Raw genomic sequence first — 14,849 nt, 5'->3', positions numbered from 1 at the left:
AATTGATTTTTAGATAAAAAAGAGCCTTGTTTTTTCGGCCACAGTAGTACTAGAAAATTTTGAGATTTCTAAATGACGCATTATTTTTTTTATTAGGCAACTAGAGCAAATAATACGTTATTTACCTCATTAAACTAAAAAAAATAAAAATTGAAGACCCGCTCATGTCATTCACCCTATTAAACTTAAAAAAAAAATTAAAGACCCGTACAAATGGAGCTTTTCTTGATTAAGTTAGGTGCTAGGCCTGGTTTACCGAACTTAACAATATCTGACCTTATTGCTTATTTTTTTTAGATCTTTTATTTTTTATATTAATAGCTTTTTATATGTATTTTTAAAATTTATATTATAATTAATATCCATTCTCTATAATTTCATTTTTGGTTTTTTAGCCTTTTTCGAATAACAATCTTTTTAACTACATTAGTTGTGTTTAAGTTTTTATCATTAACAATTTTTTTTGTATATTTTATATACATTAAATATTTATTCTTTATAGTATTTTAATATGTGCAACTTTTCATAATATTTTTTTTTATATTTTATTCAATAAATCTTATGTGTGTGTCAATATCTATTACAAATTAATTTTTATAAACACAACCAAATAAATAACTCGTGTTAAGATGTTAAATATTTTGATTTACATTACTTTCTTGATTTTTTCAATTATATTTTTATTTATTATTAATTATTTTATTTCATTTATTTACACAATAATTTATAGTTTATACAATAATTTATAGTCTATTTAATTGGATGCATGCATAAGTTTTTCAATTTATATTTATGATTTTTTTATATAAAAAACACATTGAAATATTTTACATGTTCAATTTGATATTTATTCTTATAATTTATTACTTTTTTCCTTGATTATTTTATAAAATTTTTATTATTTTTAATTTTACAATTCAATCCAAGTTGATAGTACATTATTATTTTTATTTATTTTGATCATCATTTATTCACATATATATATATATATATATATATATGTGTGTGTGTGTGTGTGTGTGTGTGTTTTTTTTCTCCCCATTTTCTATTATTGTTTTTTTTCTTTATATAATTTAAATAAAACAAGCTTATTTAGTTGATTGAGATTATAACGGGAGTTAATATAATTGTTTTAATAAAAAATTACTAATAACATCTAAAAATATCACTAAAAAAAACACAAACAGCAACATAGCACGAAAATCAACCTAGTTCAGTCTACAATTAGTTTTTGTCTCATCTTTATAGAGCAATAATAACCTAATCTCTTTGTTTTCTTTTCTCACTTTCCCTTTCCCTTTTCTTTTTATGGCTAGTCTGGATACTTTGCTCAATATTGTACTAAGGGCGGAACTAGAATTTCCTGGCTGGGGAGCCATAGGTTAACTAAGATGGTTCGAGGGTGTAACGGAAAGGATTGACTAAGATGATATTAAATCAAATAATAAAACAATTGTGATGTTTGACGATGCCATAACACCTGTAGTTTATACCCTTAAACACACCCCAATTAATTGTAAAAAAGAAGAAGAAGAAAGTAAGTCAATACTTAAACTAACTAGCCATGCTTTATCTTAAAGTGTATATTTAAATTGTTTTTTTTATAAACAAATAAAAATAGTGATTTGATGTTAAACATGGATCTCAAGTAATTAATTTGTAGCCCTTATAGTTTGGCACAACATCTTTAACCCTTGATTTACTTTGCATCTAAAAGTTGATATTAATTCAAAAAATTTATAATATTACCTACTTTCTGTCACTATTAATTACGTTGCCGTTATTAGCCCCCAAAAAAATACGTTTCCTTTTTTGGCTATTTATTTCTTTTAACCAAAACTTATTAATATAGCAAAGTAATTTTTATGGTTTTATTCTTAGTTTTTAAATTCAGCTTGATTAAAGATCAAATTTAAATAGTATATATAAAAAATTAAAAGCGGTGTCGTGGTGTAGTTGGTTATCACGTCAGTCTAACACACTGAAGGTCTCCGGTTCGAGTCCGGGCGACGCCATTTTGTTTTTTTCAATTATTTTAACTATTGTTCTCCTGGAGTCTATTTTCCTTCGTCTTGATATGCGACGCCGTATTCTGAATTCTTATCTTTCTTTATTTTTTTGGTTACCTTAATCCCCCCGACAGTCGGCATTCTATTTCTCTGCGTTAATAAATCTTTTCCTTTCCCTCTCTTTTCTTCCCTCTGACTTACCGCCTATCCTCTCCTTCTCTTCCCTCGAACCAAGAAGAGAGAGAAATGGAATCAAGAAGAGAAAGAGCATTCTCTCGAACCAAACACAAGAAGGTTGACATAACCTCAATTCTGCGAAAATCATGGTACCATTTAAGGTTGTCGGTCAGACATCCTTCCAGAGTCCCTACATGGGATGCTATTGTCCTAACTGCTGCTAGCCCTGAACAAGCCCAGTTATATGAATGGCAGCTTAACCGAGCCAAGCGTATGGGCCGGATCGCTAGCTCTACTATCACGTTAGCTGTGCCTGATCCCGATGCTAAGCGGATCGGCTCCGGTGCTGCTACTCTCAATGCCATTTTTGCCCTCGGCAGACATTATCAGTCTCTCGGTCTCCATCTTGGCGAACAGGTAAAATTACTTTAATGTAATGCACTGCTGATTTTGTTCTATAATTGTTGTTTAATGCTGATAATTTTCTTGGGAATAATTTGGAAAGTCTTATCAGGGATTTAGGAGAGAATTTTATGAAATGAATATACCTCATAATTTGTGTGTTAGCATAAGAGTGTAATATTTACTCCTGTGAAACATAAAAGATGGATATATGAGCCAAAATTGTCTGGTAAGGTTGTCACTATTAGAAAAAAGAAAAAAGAATATGCTTCTAAGTCCATCTAGGATGAGCAGATGATTGCTATTGTTTGGAATGTTTTGTAGGAGCAGAAATCGTGAATCTTTAAGGATGAATTTTCCTCGAGTCTATTGCTTTTGAGATAGAATGTTCTTTAACCCCTCTTTATGGAGTTTTATTCTAGGGGTTTTCAAGGAGTTTCATCCGTTTACTAGTGTTTTTCATGATATAATTTACATAAAAGAAAAGGAAGGAGGACGACGGAAGTACCATTTAATTATACTCCAATTGTGATTCACTTAAACTAATATGATTTTGTCGCAAGAAAGATTAACATCATCTTCCGTTCTTGTTTTGGTATGCATTTGACAAAGTGGGGATGCTGTGGTGTTCTTCGCTGTGTGTATATTTCTCTTGAGTTGAATATTTTTTTATGTTGGTTGTTATGGTTATCTTCACGATGCAGCATTAGTGCGTTACTTGATAATCAACATTACTATTGGTGAACTAGTTTACTGCCAGGCTTGATAAGATATCTGTGATCAACAGGTGGAAACAACAGAGAATGACAGTTCTGGATCAAGTGTGCCGCATGAACAGTCTGATAGGGCAGATTCTACAGAGCCAATGGTTAGGTTTATGGAAAAAAAACACATACTATTGCTTCATGCTGGAGGTGACTCTAAAAGGGTACCATGGGCAAACCCTATGGGGAAAATTTTCCTACCACTTCCATTTTTGGCAGCAGACGACCCTGATGGGCCAGTTCCGCTGCTTTTTGACCATATTCTTGCAATTGCTTCTTGTGCAAGACAAGCATTTAAAAATGAAGGTTATTTTTCCTCTTTGTTACATTCAAGTGCAAATTGGCTTTATTTGAACTGTAAAACATTCATAATCAGTATCACCTTTCTTCAATGTAAAAACACGTACTTGCTATTTTTATATTAATTTAAATCTGTTTATTTTCACTAAATGAAAAGAAAAAGAAAGGACTGTCATGGTAAAAGCTGAAGCTCTGGTAACACGGTTTGTATATAGTCTATTTATATCCTTCTATGGTGGACAGTATGCGAAATATTTGTCTGCATGATTAAATTATTCTCAGTCTGATTTGTGATGGTTTATGGGTGTTTGTGTTTATGTGTGCTTCTCCATGTTGTCTGGAACTATTTAGCCATTATCTGTTCTGAAACTGCATAGTATCTGTATTTACGTTTCCTCATTGGCATGATTCCCAATTCTATTTTGATTTGAGTATACCCGAGGATAGTTCCCACACCTTGCTGCCTGAACAAATTTGATAAACTGTTTTTCAAACTTTTGATGACATTGTAACATTCTTGAGAGAGAAGCGATGAAGACAGGGGAGACATGTACCTCTTGTTTTGAATGGACAGAAACTCACTATAAAATTGTCCCAAAGACATTTATTTTATGTCTGTCTCCTCCCCTTCAACCAAACACGATCATGTCCCTTTTGTCCTGGGACACTCACCAAACACAACCTAAGTAATCCTCATATTCATGCTAGAATAGTGGTACTGGAACAGCTTCATGTCATGGCCCATTTTAAGTGTTTACTTACGAATTTGTAATCTTTGCAGGAGGAATATTGACCATGACTGGGGATGTCCTTCCATGTTTTGATGCATCCACCTTGGTTATTCCAGAGGATGCATCCTGCATTATTACTGTGCCCATCACTCTTGATGTTGCATCGAATCATGGTGTTATTGTGGCATCTGATACTGGTATTCTCACTGAAAGCTACACAGTCAGCCTAGTTGACAATCTCCTACAGAAACCCAGTCTAGAGGAACTTGTTGAGAATGAAGCTATATTAGATGATGGTAGAACATTGCTGGACACTGGAATAATAGCAGCCAGGGGCAAAGCATGGGCAGAACTTGCCATGCTTGCATCATCCTGTGAACCAATGATTGAAGAGCTTTTGAAGAGCAGAAAAGAGGCGAGTACCCATTTTTTCAGTTGTTTAATTGAAAATAATAAAATATAGAAACTATACATGCATGCATGTCTGTCATCTCTATTTGTCAAATTGTTACTGATTTCATGCTCTTTAGGCTTTCTATTCTAAATCTTTATCTCCATGAATGTTTTGTAACATTGTTGTTTGTTATTCCTTGCTGTTTGCGTCAGGGACTTCCAAGCACTCTCATTTATGGATGCGCTGCCCAGCATTTTATGCTATAATTCAGAACTTGCTTTGAATCCTGCTATCTTATTTTGATAATTTCCCAGCTTTTAAAGCACATTAATACTATGTTCTGCTCCCATTTTGATCTCTTTTTTTTTTTTTTATGATTATTTTACTGCAACAAGAGCCATTGTTTGGGTCATCCTTGATTGTAATGTTTTGCATCAATCCCTTTTTTTTAGTTTTCTTCCGCTACTTTGCTTCTTCCATGTTAGACCTGTATACTCCCAAGTGTCTTTAATTCTGAGACTACTTGATTTGTGACTTACTTTAAGTCGTTACAATAATGAAAAGAAAACACATGTTGTGCCCTGTAGGATTTTCATAGCCCAAGAAGTGTTGACATATAAATATTGAAACTGGCATCATTTCTGGAATGTTATGCAGATGAGTTTGTATGAAGATCTGGTAGCAGCTTGGGTACCTGCAAAACATGACTGGCTGAGAGCACGCCCTCTAGGCGAGGAAATGGTCAGGAGTTTGGGCAGGCAAAATATGTTTAGTTACTGTGCATGTATGTTGAAAGAATCCGTAATTTTCGTATTTTATCTCATTACTGTTATAATATGCCTTATATTTGTTGCAGATGATTTGTTGTTCCTACACCTTGGAACCTCAAGTGAAGTATTGGATCACTTAAGCGGAGCTAGCCCAGAACTTGTTGGCCGAAGACATTTGTGTTCCATCCCAGCCACAACTTCATCTGATATTGCAGCATCTGCTGTAGTCCTTTCTAGCAAAATTGAACCTGGTGTTTCTGTTGGTGAAGATTCTCTTATATATGATTCATTCATTTCCAGTGGAATACAAATTGGTTCGCTATCTGTGGTTGTTGGCGTTAATGTCCCAAGAGATATTGGTGGGATGGAAGATGATTTATTTAGGTTCATGCTTCCAGATCGTCATTGTCTTTGGGAGGTTCCTTTAGTGGGATGCACGGAAAGAGTAATAGTGTATTGTGGCCTTCATGATAATCCAAAAAGTTCCCTTTCCAATGATGGGACCTTTTGTGGGAAACCCTGGAAGAAAGTCTTGCTTGATTTAGGTATTCAAGAGAGTGATCTGTGGAGTTCAGTAGGTGTTCAAGAGAATTGTTTATGGAATGCAAAATTATTCCCCATTCTTTCTTACTTAGAGATGCTTCATCTGGCATCATGGTTGATGGGGTTGAGTGATCAAAATTCAAGAACCTTGCTTCCCTTGTGGAAAAGTTCACGCCGTGTCAGTTTAGAGGAATTGCATAGATCAATTGACTTTCCAAAAATGTGTACGGGCTCAAGTAATCATCAAGCAGATCTTGCTGCTGGAATCGCTAAAGCTTGCATTAACTATGGCATGCTTGGACGGAATTTATCTCAACTATGCCAAGAAATTTTACAGAAGGAGGCTTCTGGAGTCAAAATATGTGAGGACTTCCTAGAACTTTGTCCCAAACTGGAGGAGCAGAATTCTAAAATTCTCCCCAGAAGCAGGGCATACCAGGTGCAAGTTGATCTTCTTCGAGCATGTGGAGATGAAACAACTGCATGTCATTTAGAACCTAAAGTTTGGGCTGCAGTTGCTGATGAAACTGCTTCAGCAGTGAGATATGGATTCAGAGGTAGAATAAAAAATATTCATGGCTTGAACAAAGCAAACTAGTAACCTCTAAATGAACCAAAACTTCTGGCAAAGATTTATACACTCTTTACTGTCTTTAAACTCTGGTGTCTTTTTTCAATGGATACACATGGTTTGTTTTGTTTTTCATTGGAGTTCATATGGGTTAGTCTTTGATTTTTTAATGCTCATGGTTCTTAAACTCCATTCTTTTGTTCTATAGAACGTGTCTTGGAGTCCCCTAGCAGCACACCTACTTCAGCAGACCAGAACAATCATTTTGATGGCTATGTGGATCAACCTTTCTGCCCTAGAATGGTAAAGGTTGAGTTACCAGTTCGGGTAGATTTTGCTGGGGGATGGAGTGATACCCCTCCATGGAGCTTAGAGCGTGCTGGTTGTGTTCTGAATTTGGCAATAAGTTTGGAAGGTTGCCTTCCAATTGGCACCATTATCGAGACAACAGAAAAGACTGGAGTTTTGATTAATGATGATGCTGGAAACCAATTATATGTTGAGAATCTTGTCTCCAATGCTCCTCCATTTGATGGCAACGATCCATTCCGGCTCGTCAAATCTGCGTTGCTGGTGACTGGTTTGGTTCATGAAAACATTCTTGTATCCATGGGCTTGCAAATCAAGACATGGGCTAATGTACCCCGTGGAAGCGGACTGGGAACTTCTAGCATACTAGCAGCTGCTGTTGTGAAAGGACTTCTTCAGATAACAGATGGAGATGAAAGTAATGAAAATGTTGCTAGACTTGTTTTGGTATTGGAGCAACTCATGGGGACAGGAGGTGGCTGGCAGGATCAAGTTGGAGGTTTGTACCCTGGGATTAAATTCACTACAAGTTTTCCTGGAGTACCATTGCGGCTTCAAGTCATTCCCCTATTGGCTTCTCCTCAGTTGATTTTGGAGTTGCAGCAGAGATTGCTTGTAGTATTTACTGGTCAAGTAAGTCTCCATCCTTTCCCCAGTTTGGGCATGCTTTGTGAGTATATTTTATAAAGAAATAATATAACCACACCAACTTTTTATTAACGGCTTATGAAGTCTGCACAACATGATGTAAGGATCGATGGTCCATGGAGCGGTTAACTGAACCGGATGTTTACTCATTAAATTTGGGCAGCTTGTCTCTTCAATAGTAACATTCTTATTCGAATAATCAAATGTTAGCTGTAATTTTATGGAAATTAAATATTCCTCCTCAAAATACATGCGACATGCAAATGTAAATTTAAAACTCGTATATGCTAGGTGGTCATGAACATGTAAGATTCAAATCCTTCTTGTAGCTCATTTCTTTAATTGAGAGTTTTTTTTAGAGCTGACTACTTTCTTCCTGCAGTGGACAGCACCCCTGCTGTTTCTTGGAATTTAGGTGCTGTGTATTATATGGTGATTTGCACATCTGAGGGTTTCTTTTTTGACTGTAAACATTTGAGTTACATGATTGTTATCCGGGAATCAAACATCTGCCTGCTTTAACCGTTGCCTTCCTGTGTTGTCATTGCAGGTTCGTCTTGCACATCAAGTCCTACAGAAGGTGGTAACTAGATATCTTCAGCGGGATAACCTTCTTGTATCCAGCATTAAGCGCCTCACTGAGCTGGCTAAAGTTGGTAGGGAAGCTTTAATGAACTGTGAGGTAGATGAACTAGGGAAGATAATGCTCGAGGCCTGGAGGTTGCATCAAGAACTTGACCCTTACTGCAGCAACGAATTTGTGGATAAACTCTTTGCATTTGCTGACCCCTACTGCTGTGGATACAAACTTGTTGGTGCAGGCGGCGGGGGCTTTGCTTTGTTACTGGCAAAGAATGCCGAATCTGGAAATGAGCTGAAGAATAAAGTAGAAGATTCCAATCTTAATGTGAAATTCTACAATTGGAAGATCCATTTAGATAATTAGATTAAACGCAGATAATCAGAAATATAGTTTTCATGTGATGTAATTCTAACCGCACAGCCTTATTATTCTTTCTGTCACAGGGCATATAAGCTATTTGATACTGTTAGTCTATGGTTGTCTCATTGTTGTATACATTAAGCAGTGCTGCAAATAGAACACAAAATATTGGGTATCCATTATAAAAGCTTAATAGGATGTAGCAATAAAGCTGCTTGCATTCCCCGCTCTGTTTTGTACTGCTTGTATTTCGTAAACGGTAGTCAGGCCATCCCATCATTTATGCATAGACTTTCTCCTCGAATTCAGACATTCACAACAAATCATTTTTTTAATTGAAGCTGTGGTTGTTGTTTTTGTCTTTTTGAAGTGCCCTTTGGTGGGGCTGCAGTTGAATTTTTTTTATTTATAAAATCTTATTTTTTTTATTTTAAATTAATTTTTAAATATTTTAGATTGTTTTAGTAAAAAAATAAAAAAATAAATTTTAAAAAACATCGAATGACCCAAAGTTGAATTTCAAATAAAAGTGTAAAAAGGCACATCATCATATGGGTCAAATGGCAAAAGTATGAAAAGGACAACTTGTTAACCCAGCAAAGAATCCAAGGTGCATTGGACTCCTATTACCTTCTCCCCTCTGAGGAAACGGTATCGCTCTTGCCTTCCAATTAAACTTACCTACATTACAACTTCCGACATGGAATGACATAGTTCATTCACCTTATCAAACCGGTTCTGTTTATGATTCTGTTGGTTTCACATTACTCCTTTTTTACCCTTCGGAAACGAAGTCGAGTCAAGGCCCCAAGAATATGAAAAGTCAAGTAAGGAAAAGAAAAGGTTAAGGGAAAAGTCTAAACAGCGAGACTTTATCTATCACAAAAGGAATCTTAATCAATATCTCACCATCATGATAGGCACCTTTTAAATATTTTTTATGGGGTTTTCGGTAAATGTAGTTGTACTGACTCTACATTTTTTTGTTTTTGTAGCTCTAGACCAGGTACAGAGGATGCTGCCGTGCTTTTTCTATTGACCTGAGTAAAAATTACGAGTGGGGTAACGGAGAGTGAAGGAGAGGAAGACACAGAGAGAGATGGGTTTCCTTAGCCATAGAGTGGAGAGAAGTGAAATCAAACCGGGAGATCATATCTATACTTATAGAGCTGTTTTCACTTACTCGCATCATGGTATCTCATCCCTCTTTTTTTTGTTTGCTTCTTTCTGAATTTTGCAATGTGGGTGTCTCTTATGTAATTCCCCTGCTAAAGCTTGTTCCTTTTTTCCTACTGTTGAAGATTTGTTAATCTATTTGATTTGAGAAAGTGACTTTTCTTGTTTATTTCAAACAACATTATTGTTTGAGTTTACATGCCTTGTCTAATAAGTTCTTTTCTTTTCTTTTTTATCTGTATTTCTTTTTCCTTCTGGACTGTGGATATTAATAAGGTTGGATTGGGTCTCCTACTGATGTCTGAAAGTTCCCGTATAATTTGCATTTGGATATTTATAATGATCATTTGACAGTTTTGAGGTGGGTGAAGCTTGAAATTTCTTTTCTAGGAAGGTTATGCCTGTGGATTCCTTCATCATGTTTATCAGTTGTGGAATATGTAACTTAAAACTGTAACATTTTCCCTGGATGAAGGGTAAAACTACCAACGGCATTTTCTTAACATTTGGTTGTCATTTGACTATCATATCATCTTCTTACTTGGATTTAGACTGCTTGGTGGCCGTTTAATTACCTTTCTTTAGTTCACACTTGTGTTGGGCTTTATAGCTTGAAGAATCAAGGAAGATAGTTAAAGAGGAAGGACTCTGTGGATTATCTCGGTATAATTTTAGGGCAGTGATTGATGAAAATAGCATCATCATGAAGATGGGTGATGAACGGTAGTTTTGCATAAAATGGACCGTATCTTTGCTTTTGATCTCAAGAAAATGTTCAGTTGTGCTCTTTATAGTGTTCATTAACCCTTAGCGAGCCCTGAATCTTGGTTCTTATTCTGATGGTTTTGATTTCTCTTTGTCACCATAAAGAATTGGAAGCTGAATGGCTACCATCAGGATTAAATTGTGTTTATAGAATTTTGCATAATGTCTTCATGTCCTTGTTATGATTAAGCTTGGGGGCAATTTAGAGAAGCTACTTATACACATTTAGACTTCTTGTTCTATGATAAGAGTCAATTGGCCTTTCAGGATGTCTAGAGCTAGAAGGCTAGTGACATGAACAAGTTCAGTGGATGGTGGTTGTATCAGCAACATTTGTGTCATATGGCGCCATGTGATTTTTGTCAATTACATCCCTATATTAGTATTGTTGGAAGTTGCTTGTCATGGGCAGTTTAGAGCTGTGGGCTATATTTCTAGCTCTTCTTTAGCTCATATTTAGGAAGGAATGGTAGCGCATGCCATTCTTGTCTAGTATTATTGAGCAACTCTGGTCTTGAATCAATATATTTGTAATTCTTTTCTACTGTTCAAAACTTATTGTGCTGTAGTTTTTCCACTCACACCGAATAATTTTCACCAACCAATCTCATGCATCAAGCATATTAGGCACGAGCCTCTCAGTAACTTGGGTTTTCGCTCTTAAAGTTTTGTGCTTTTCTCTAACTTGGGTTTTAGCTCTTAATGTTGCTATATTATCTCTAACTTGGGCTTCTCTCAATGTTGTTGTTTGGTAGGTATAAAATGCCATGTGAGATTTTAGGGTAAATTCAAGCAATTATTGATCTGGAATTGCATTTTCTAATGCTGAGTTATATTAAATAAATAAATGAAAAATACTGTAAATAACATCTACTGCCTAACAAAGCACTCACAAGTTCACCGTTTGTTTTATTATAATTGTTATCTTTATCTTGAGCTTCTTTTGTATATGCATTTGCTCTGTTAATGAGTTACATCTGCAGTTGGACTTGTTTTGAAATGGCCATTGCTAATCTTGTTGGATAGTAGCATTTCTTTCTGTGGTTAGACATATAGCAGAAGCTATATTTTTTATTTGATTGTGCAGGTGTCTTTGTTGGGGGAAGCAAGGTGGTCCATTTTACACCCAGACAGAATGCAAATTCAAGCTCTGATGCATCTTCTGACTTCTATGAGTCAATGTCGAGCATTCCATCATCTTGTGAAACCTTTCCTGACTGTGGATTCAGACAACCTGATAGTGGCGTAGTCCTCTCATGCCTGGACTGCTTCCTCAAAAAAGGGTCCCTTTACAGCTTTGAGTATGGGGTGCCCCCTACTGTTTTTATTGCAAAAGTACGTGGAGGCACATGCACCACTGCAGCATCTGATCCACCAGAAACTGTTATCCACAGAGCAATGTATCTTCTTCAAAATGGATTTGGCAATTATGATGTATTTCAGAACAACTGCGAGGATTTTGCAATGTACTGCAAGACAGGGCTCTTGATAATGGACAGACTGGGGGTTGGAAGAAGTGGTCAAGCTTCTTCGGTTATTGGTGCTCCATTGGCCGCAATTCTTTCATCCCCTTTAAAGTTGTTAATGCCTAGTCCTGTTGGTGTGGCTACGGTAACAGCTGGAATGTACTGCATGAGCAGATATGCTACTGATATAGGTGTTCGGAGTGATGTAATCAAGGTGGCCGTGGAAGATTTGGCTATGAACCTGGGCTGGGCTGGTCCTCTGGAGGAAGTACCTGAGGACAATGAGGCCTCTGGTGCATTGATAGCCAGGTGAAGTGAATCTCATCTCAATGCATGTCAAGATGCGTATATATGTGATTGGTAGTCTCCATTAATAAGAATTCATTGATGTAAGTGCACTCACATGAGAGAGTCTATTGTTTTCTTCTTTCTTTGTAAGTTAGTTGCTGGTGGTTCTGTACTAATAAATAGTTGACCCTCCGGAGGCCTGGACTGGTCTGTTATAATTATTTACTTGTGAAATTCGATCTTTGAACTTGCTGGATTGCCAAAGCTATGGTAGCATGTTTCTTCGCTTTCAAACATCAGGTGTAACAGATGCAGTTCCTGCCGACTTTACATAAATAGGCAAGATCATAGTCCAATTCATGGCATGGCAGAATTGGTTTATCACAATATCCAACGTATGACACTGGTTTAATTATAAACTTGCAAATTTCTGTTCAACGTGAAGAGTACCTCATTCAGAAAACGCCGTGCCCTTCTTTTCATGGTAGTAATATCGTTTGATGGTGAATTGTACTGGGAAGCATTTTCCTTGTCACAGAGCAGCTTTTTATTACATAATTTGTCAAACCGTGGCCAAGATGATTAACTGATTTTCCTTTTGTGCTGTGGTCTTGACTCATTTGAATCCCATCTTGCTTTCAAGTTCCGACTAATGTGACACTTCTTATCGAACTCCTAGGACCTATGCATTCTCTGTTTTGCTTGCTTATTGTATTTCGTCATTAGTTAATTTCAAATCGAACAATCCTGATGAATGGACAGGCCTACTTAATGATTCACACGACGTGTACTGCAATATAGGGTTCTAGAATTCGATAACATTATCATTTGTCTTGTCGATAATTGCTAACATATTATATTCGAATAGACATGAAAGCTTTGACGATGCAATATGCGTAACGAAAGATTTGCATAGTGGAATGCATAAATTAACTGATAAACCATTATTTACCGTTAATGAAACCTATCAAAATTTGTGGACGCGTCTATGTTCCGTTGAAAGCAGCTCCAAGTTGCTTTACTTGCGTCTATGTAATAATTTCAAACCGTATCTCAGTGAATAGTATATTTTACTTGTACTGTTTAAATAAACAGTACAAGGAAAGAGCATTTTACTTGCATTGTTTAATTGAAATGCAAGTGAATTATAATGTTTACTCAAAACAAATAAATAATACAATTTACTTACAATATTAATTATTATTTTTATTTAAAAACTAAGAGACATATTTTATTAATATTGGAATAAGTATCAAAACTTGCATAATACTTGCTATCATCGTGGTTTTGAAATATAAAGATTGATTTTATATTTTCATGAAGGGTTAACTTTTAGAGATAGACAAATGGTTAAATTGATTTTAATTTTATATTTTCATGAAGGGTTAACTCTTAGAGATAGACAAATAGTTAAATTGATTTATAATGAAACTTTTGAAAATAAAGACCCTGATGAAATAATGAAGTATTTAGACTTGTTAGTTGAAAATACTTAAAATTAAGACACCTCGTATATTTATGATATACCAAGTAAAACTCAAGTTCATGCATCTAGTGGATGTATATACAACTTTAAGGAAGATCATGACCTCCAAGTCAAGTTTGCATCTTTAGTCTTTTTTTTTTTCAATGTGTTTATTTTTTATAGATTTTAAAAAATAAAACTAGTTTAGAGTAAATTAAATTCACTCGTATTGTCATATGAACAATATTTTTTCTCGAAAAACTAGTGTAGAGTGAATTAAATTCACTTGCACTGTAATATCAAATCAATTTTATTCCTAATAATATTTTATCTAAATTTATTGCACGCTCAAAAAATTATGAAAATTCTTGTTCTTGTCGGATGAATTTTGTACGTAATGAATTTGTAGATGGTTTAATGGAATAATAAAAAATATTTTTTATTTCATGATACAATAGCATTATTTAAATTTATAATATTTAAATTAAAAACCATCAATATTAATAAATATTTTTAAAAATTATTTTATAACTTTAATTTCAAAAGTATTTTTAACTAAACATAGTAAATTATTTTTTGTTCAACCTCAATTTTAACTATAATTTTAATTAAATATTTATTTTTTTAATCTAATTTCAACTAAAAATAATTTTATAAAATAATTTTTTAAAATTATAATTATAACAGTTATCACAATACTAAATATATAAGTTGGTGAGTTTCAACTAAAAATATTTTTATAAAATAAATTTTTAAAATTATAATTATAACAGCTATCACAATACTAAATATATAAGTTGGTGATGTGCTTGGTGTCGGGCAATTGCCCAAGCAAGCAATGAATTGGGTTTATCAAAACCACCGGCGAGTTAATTAGCTTGCCATCAGGAGATTGAATGGCCGACACGAGTACACCCTGGGAGAATAAGGACATAACTTACTGTTTACGCATGACAAGTGATAATATTAGTTGTTCTTTGAGAAAAGCTTGATTTTTTTATTTTTTTTTGGCAATGACAATCTGCTTTGCTGCAGAGTAATGTCTACTTCATAGTTTTCTACCAGTAAAAATAGGACTTTATGGATAGTGTAATCATGATTTTACCAGACCTTTGGCGCATGCATTCT

The 14,849-nt window shown here is 34.9% G+C and overlaps 2 protein-coding genes and 1 non-coding gene across 3 annotated transcripts; all 3 read left to right on the top strand.

Moving 5' to 3' along the window:
• The first annotated feature begins 1,941 nt into the window (after window positions 1-1,941).
• Window positions 1,942-2,015, top strand: TRNAV-AAC (transfer RNA valine (anticodon AAC)). The gene has a single exon. It is a non-coding gene; the product is annotated as a tRNA-Val (tRNA).
• A 121-nt stretch (window positions 2,016-2,136) lies between these two features.
• On the top strand, window positions 2,137-8,790 carry FKGP (L-fucokinase/GDP-L-fucose pyrophosphorylase). The gene is made up of 7 exons (XM_011040303.1): window positions 2,137-2,603; window positions 3,376-3,658; window positions 4,434-4,798; window positions 5,435-5,561; window positions 5,634-6,647; window positions 6,870-7,603; window positions 8,169-8,790. The coding sequence occupies exons 1-7, from the start codon at window positions 2,256-2,258 to the stop codon at window positions 8,562-8,564; spliced, it is 3,267 nt and encodes a 1,088-aa protein (XP_011038605.1). The 5' UTR covers window positions 2,137-2,255; the 3' UTR covers window positions 8,565-8,790.
• A 649-nt stretch (window positions 8,791-9,439) lies between these two features.
• Window positions 9,440-12,550, top strand: LOC105135427 (NC domain-containing protein-like protein). The gene is made up of 2 exons (XM_011040292.1): window positions 9,440-9,754; window positions 11,590-12,550. The coding sequence occupies exons 1-2, from the start codon at window positions 9,661-9,663 to the stop codon at window positions 12,279-12,281; spliced, it is 786 nt and encodes a 261-aa protein (XP_011038594.1). The 5' UTR covers window positions 9,440-9,660; the 3' UTR covers window positions 12,282-12,550.
• The last annotated feature ends 2,299 nt before the right edge of the window (window positions 12,551-14,849 follow it).

This window comes from Populus euphratica, unplaced genomic scaffold, assembly GCF_000495115.2.
Source record: "Populus euphratica unplaced genomic scaffold, PopEup_1.0 scaffold2.1, whole genome shotgun sequence".
Taxonomy (NCBI): Eukaryota; Viridiplantae; Streptophyta; class Magnoliopsida; order Malpighiales; family Salicaceae; genus Populus; species Populus euphratica.
The sequence above is the reverse complement of the archived record's forward strand: the minus strand, read 5'-3'. Positions and strand labels throughout refer to the sequence as shown.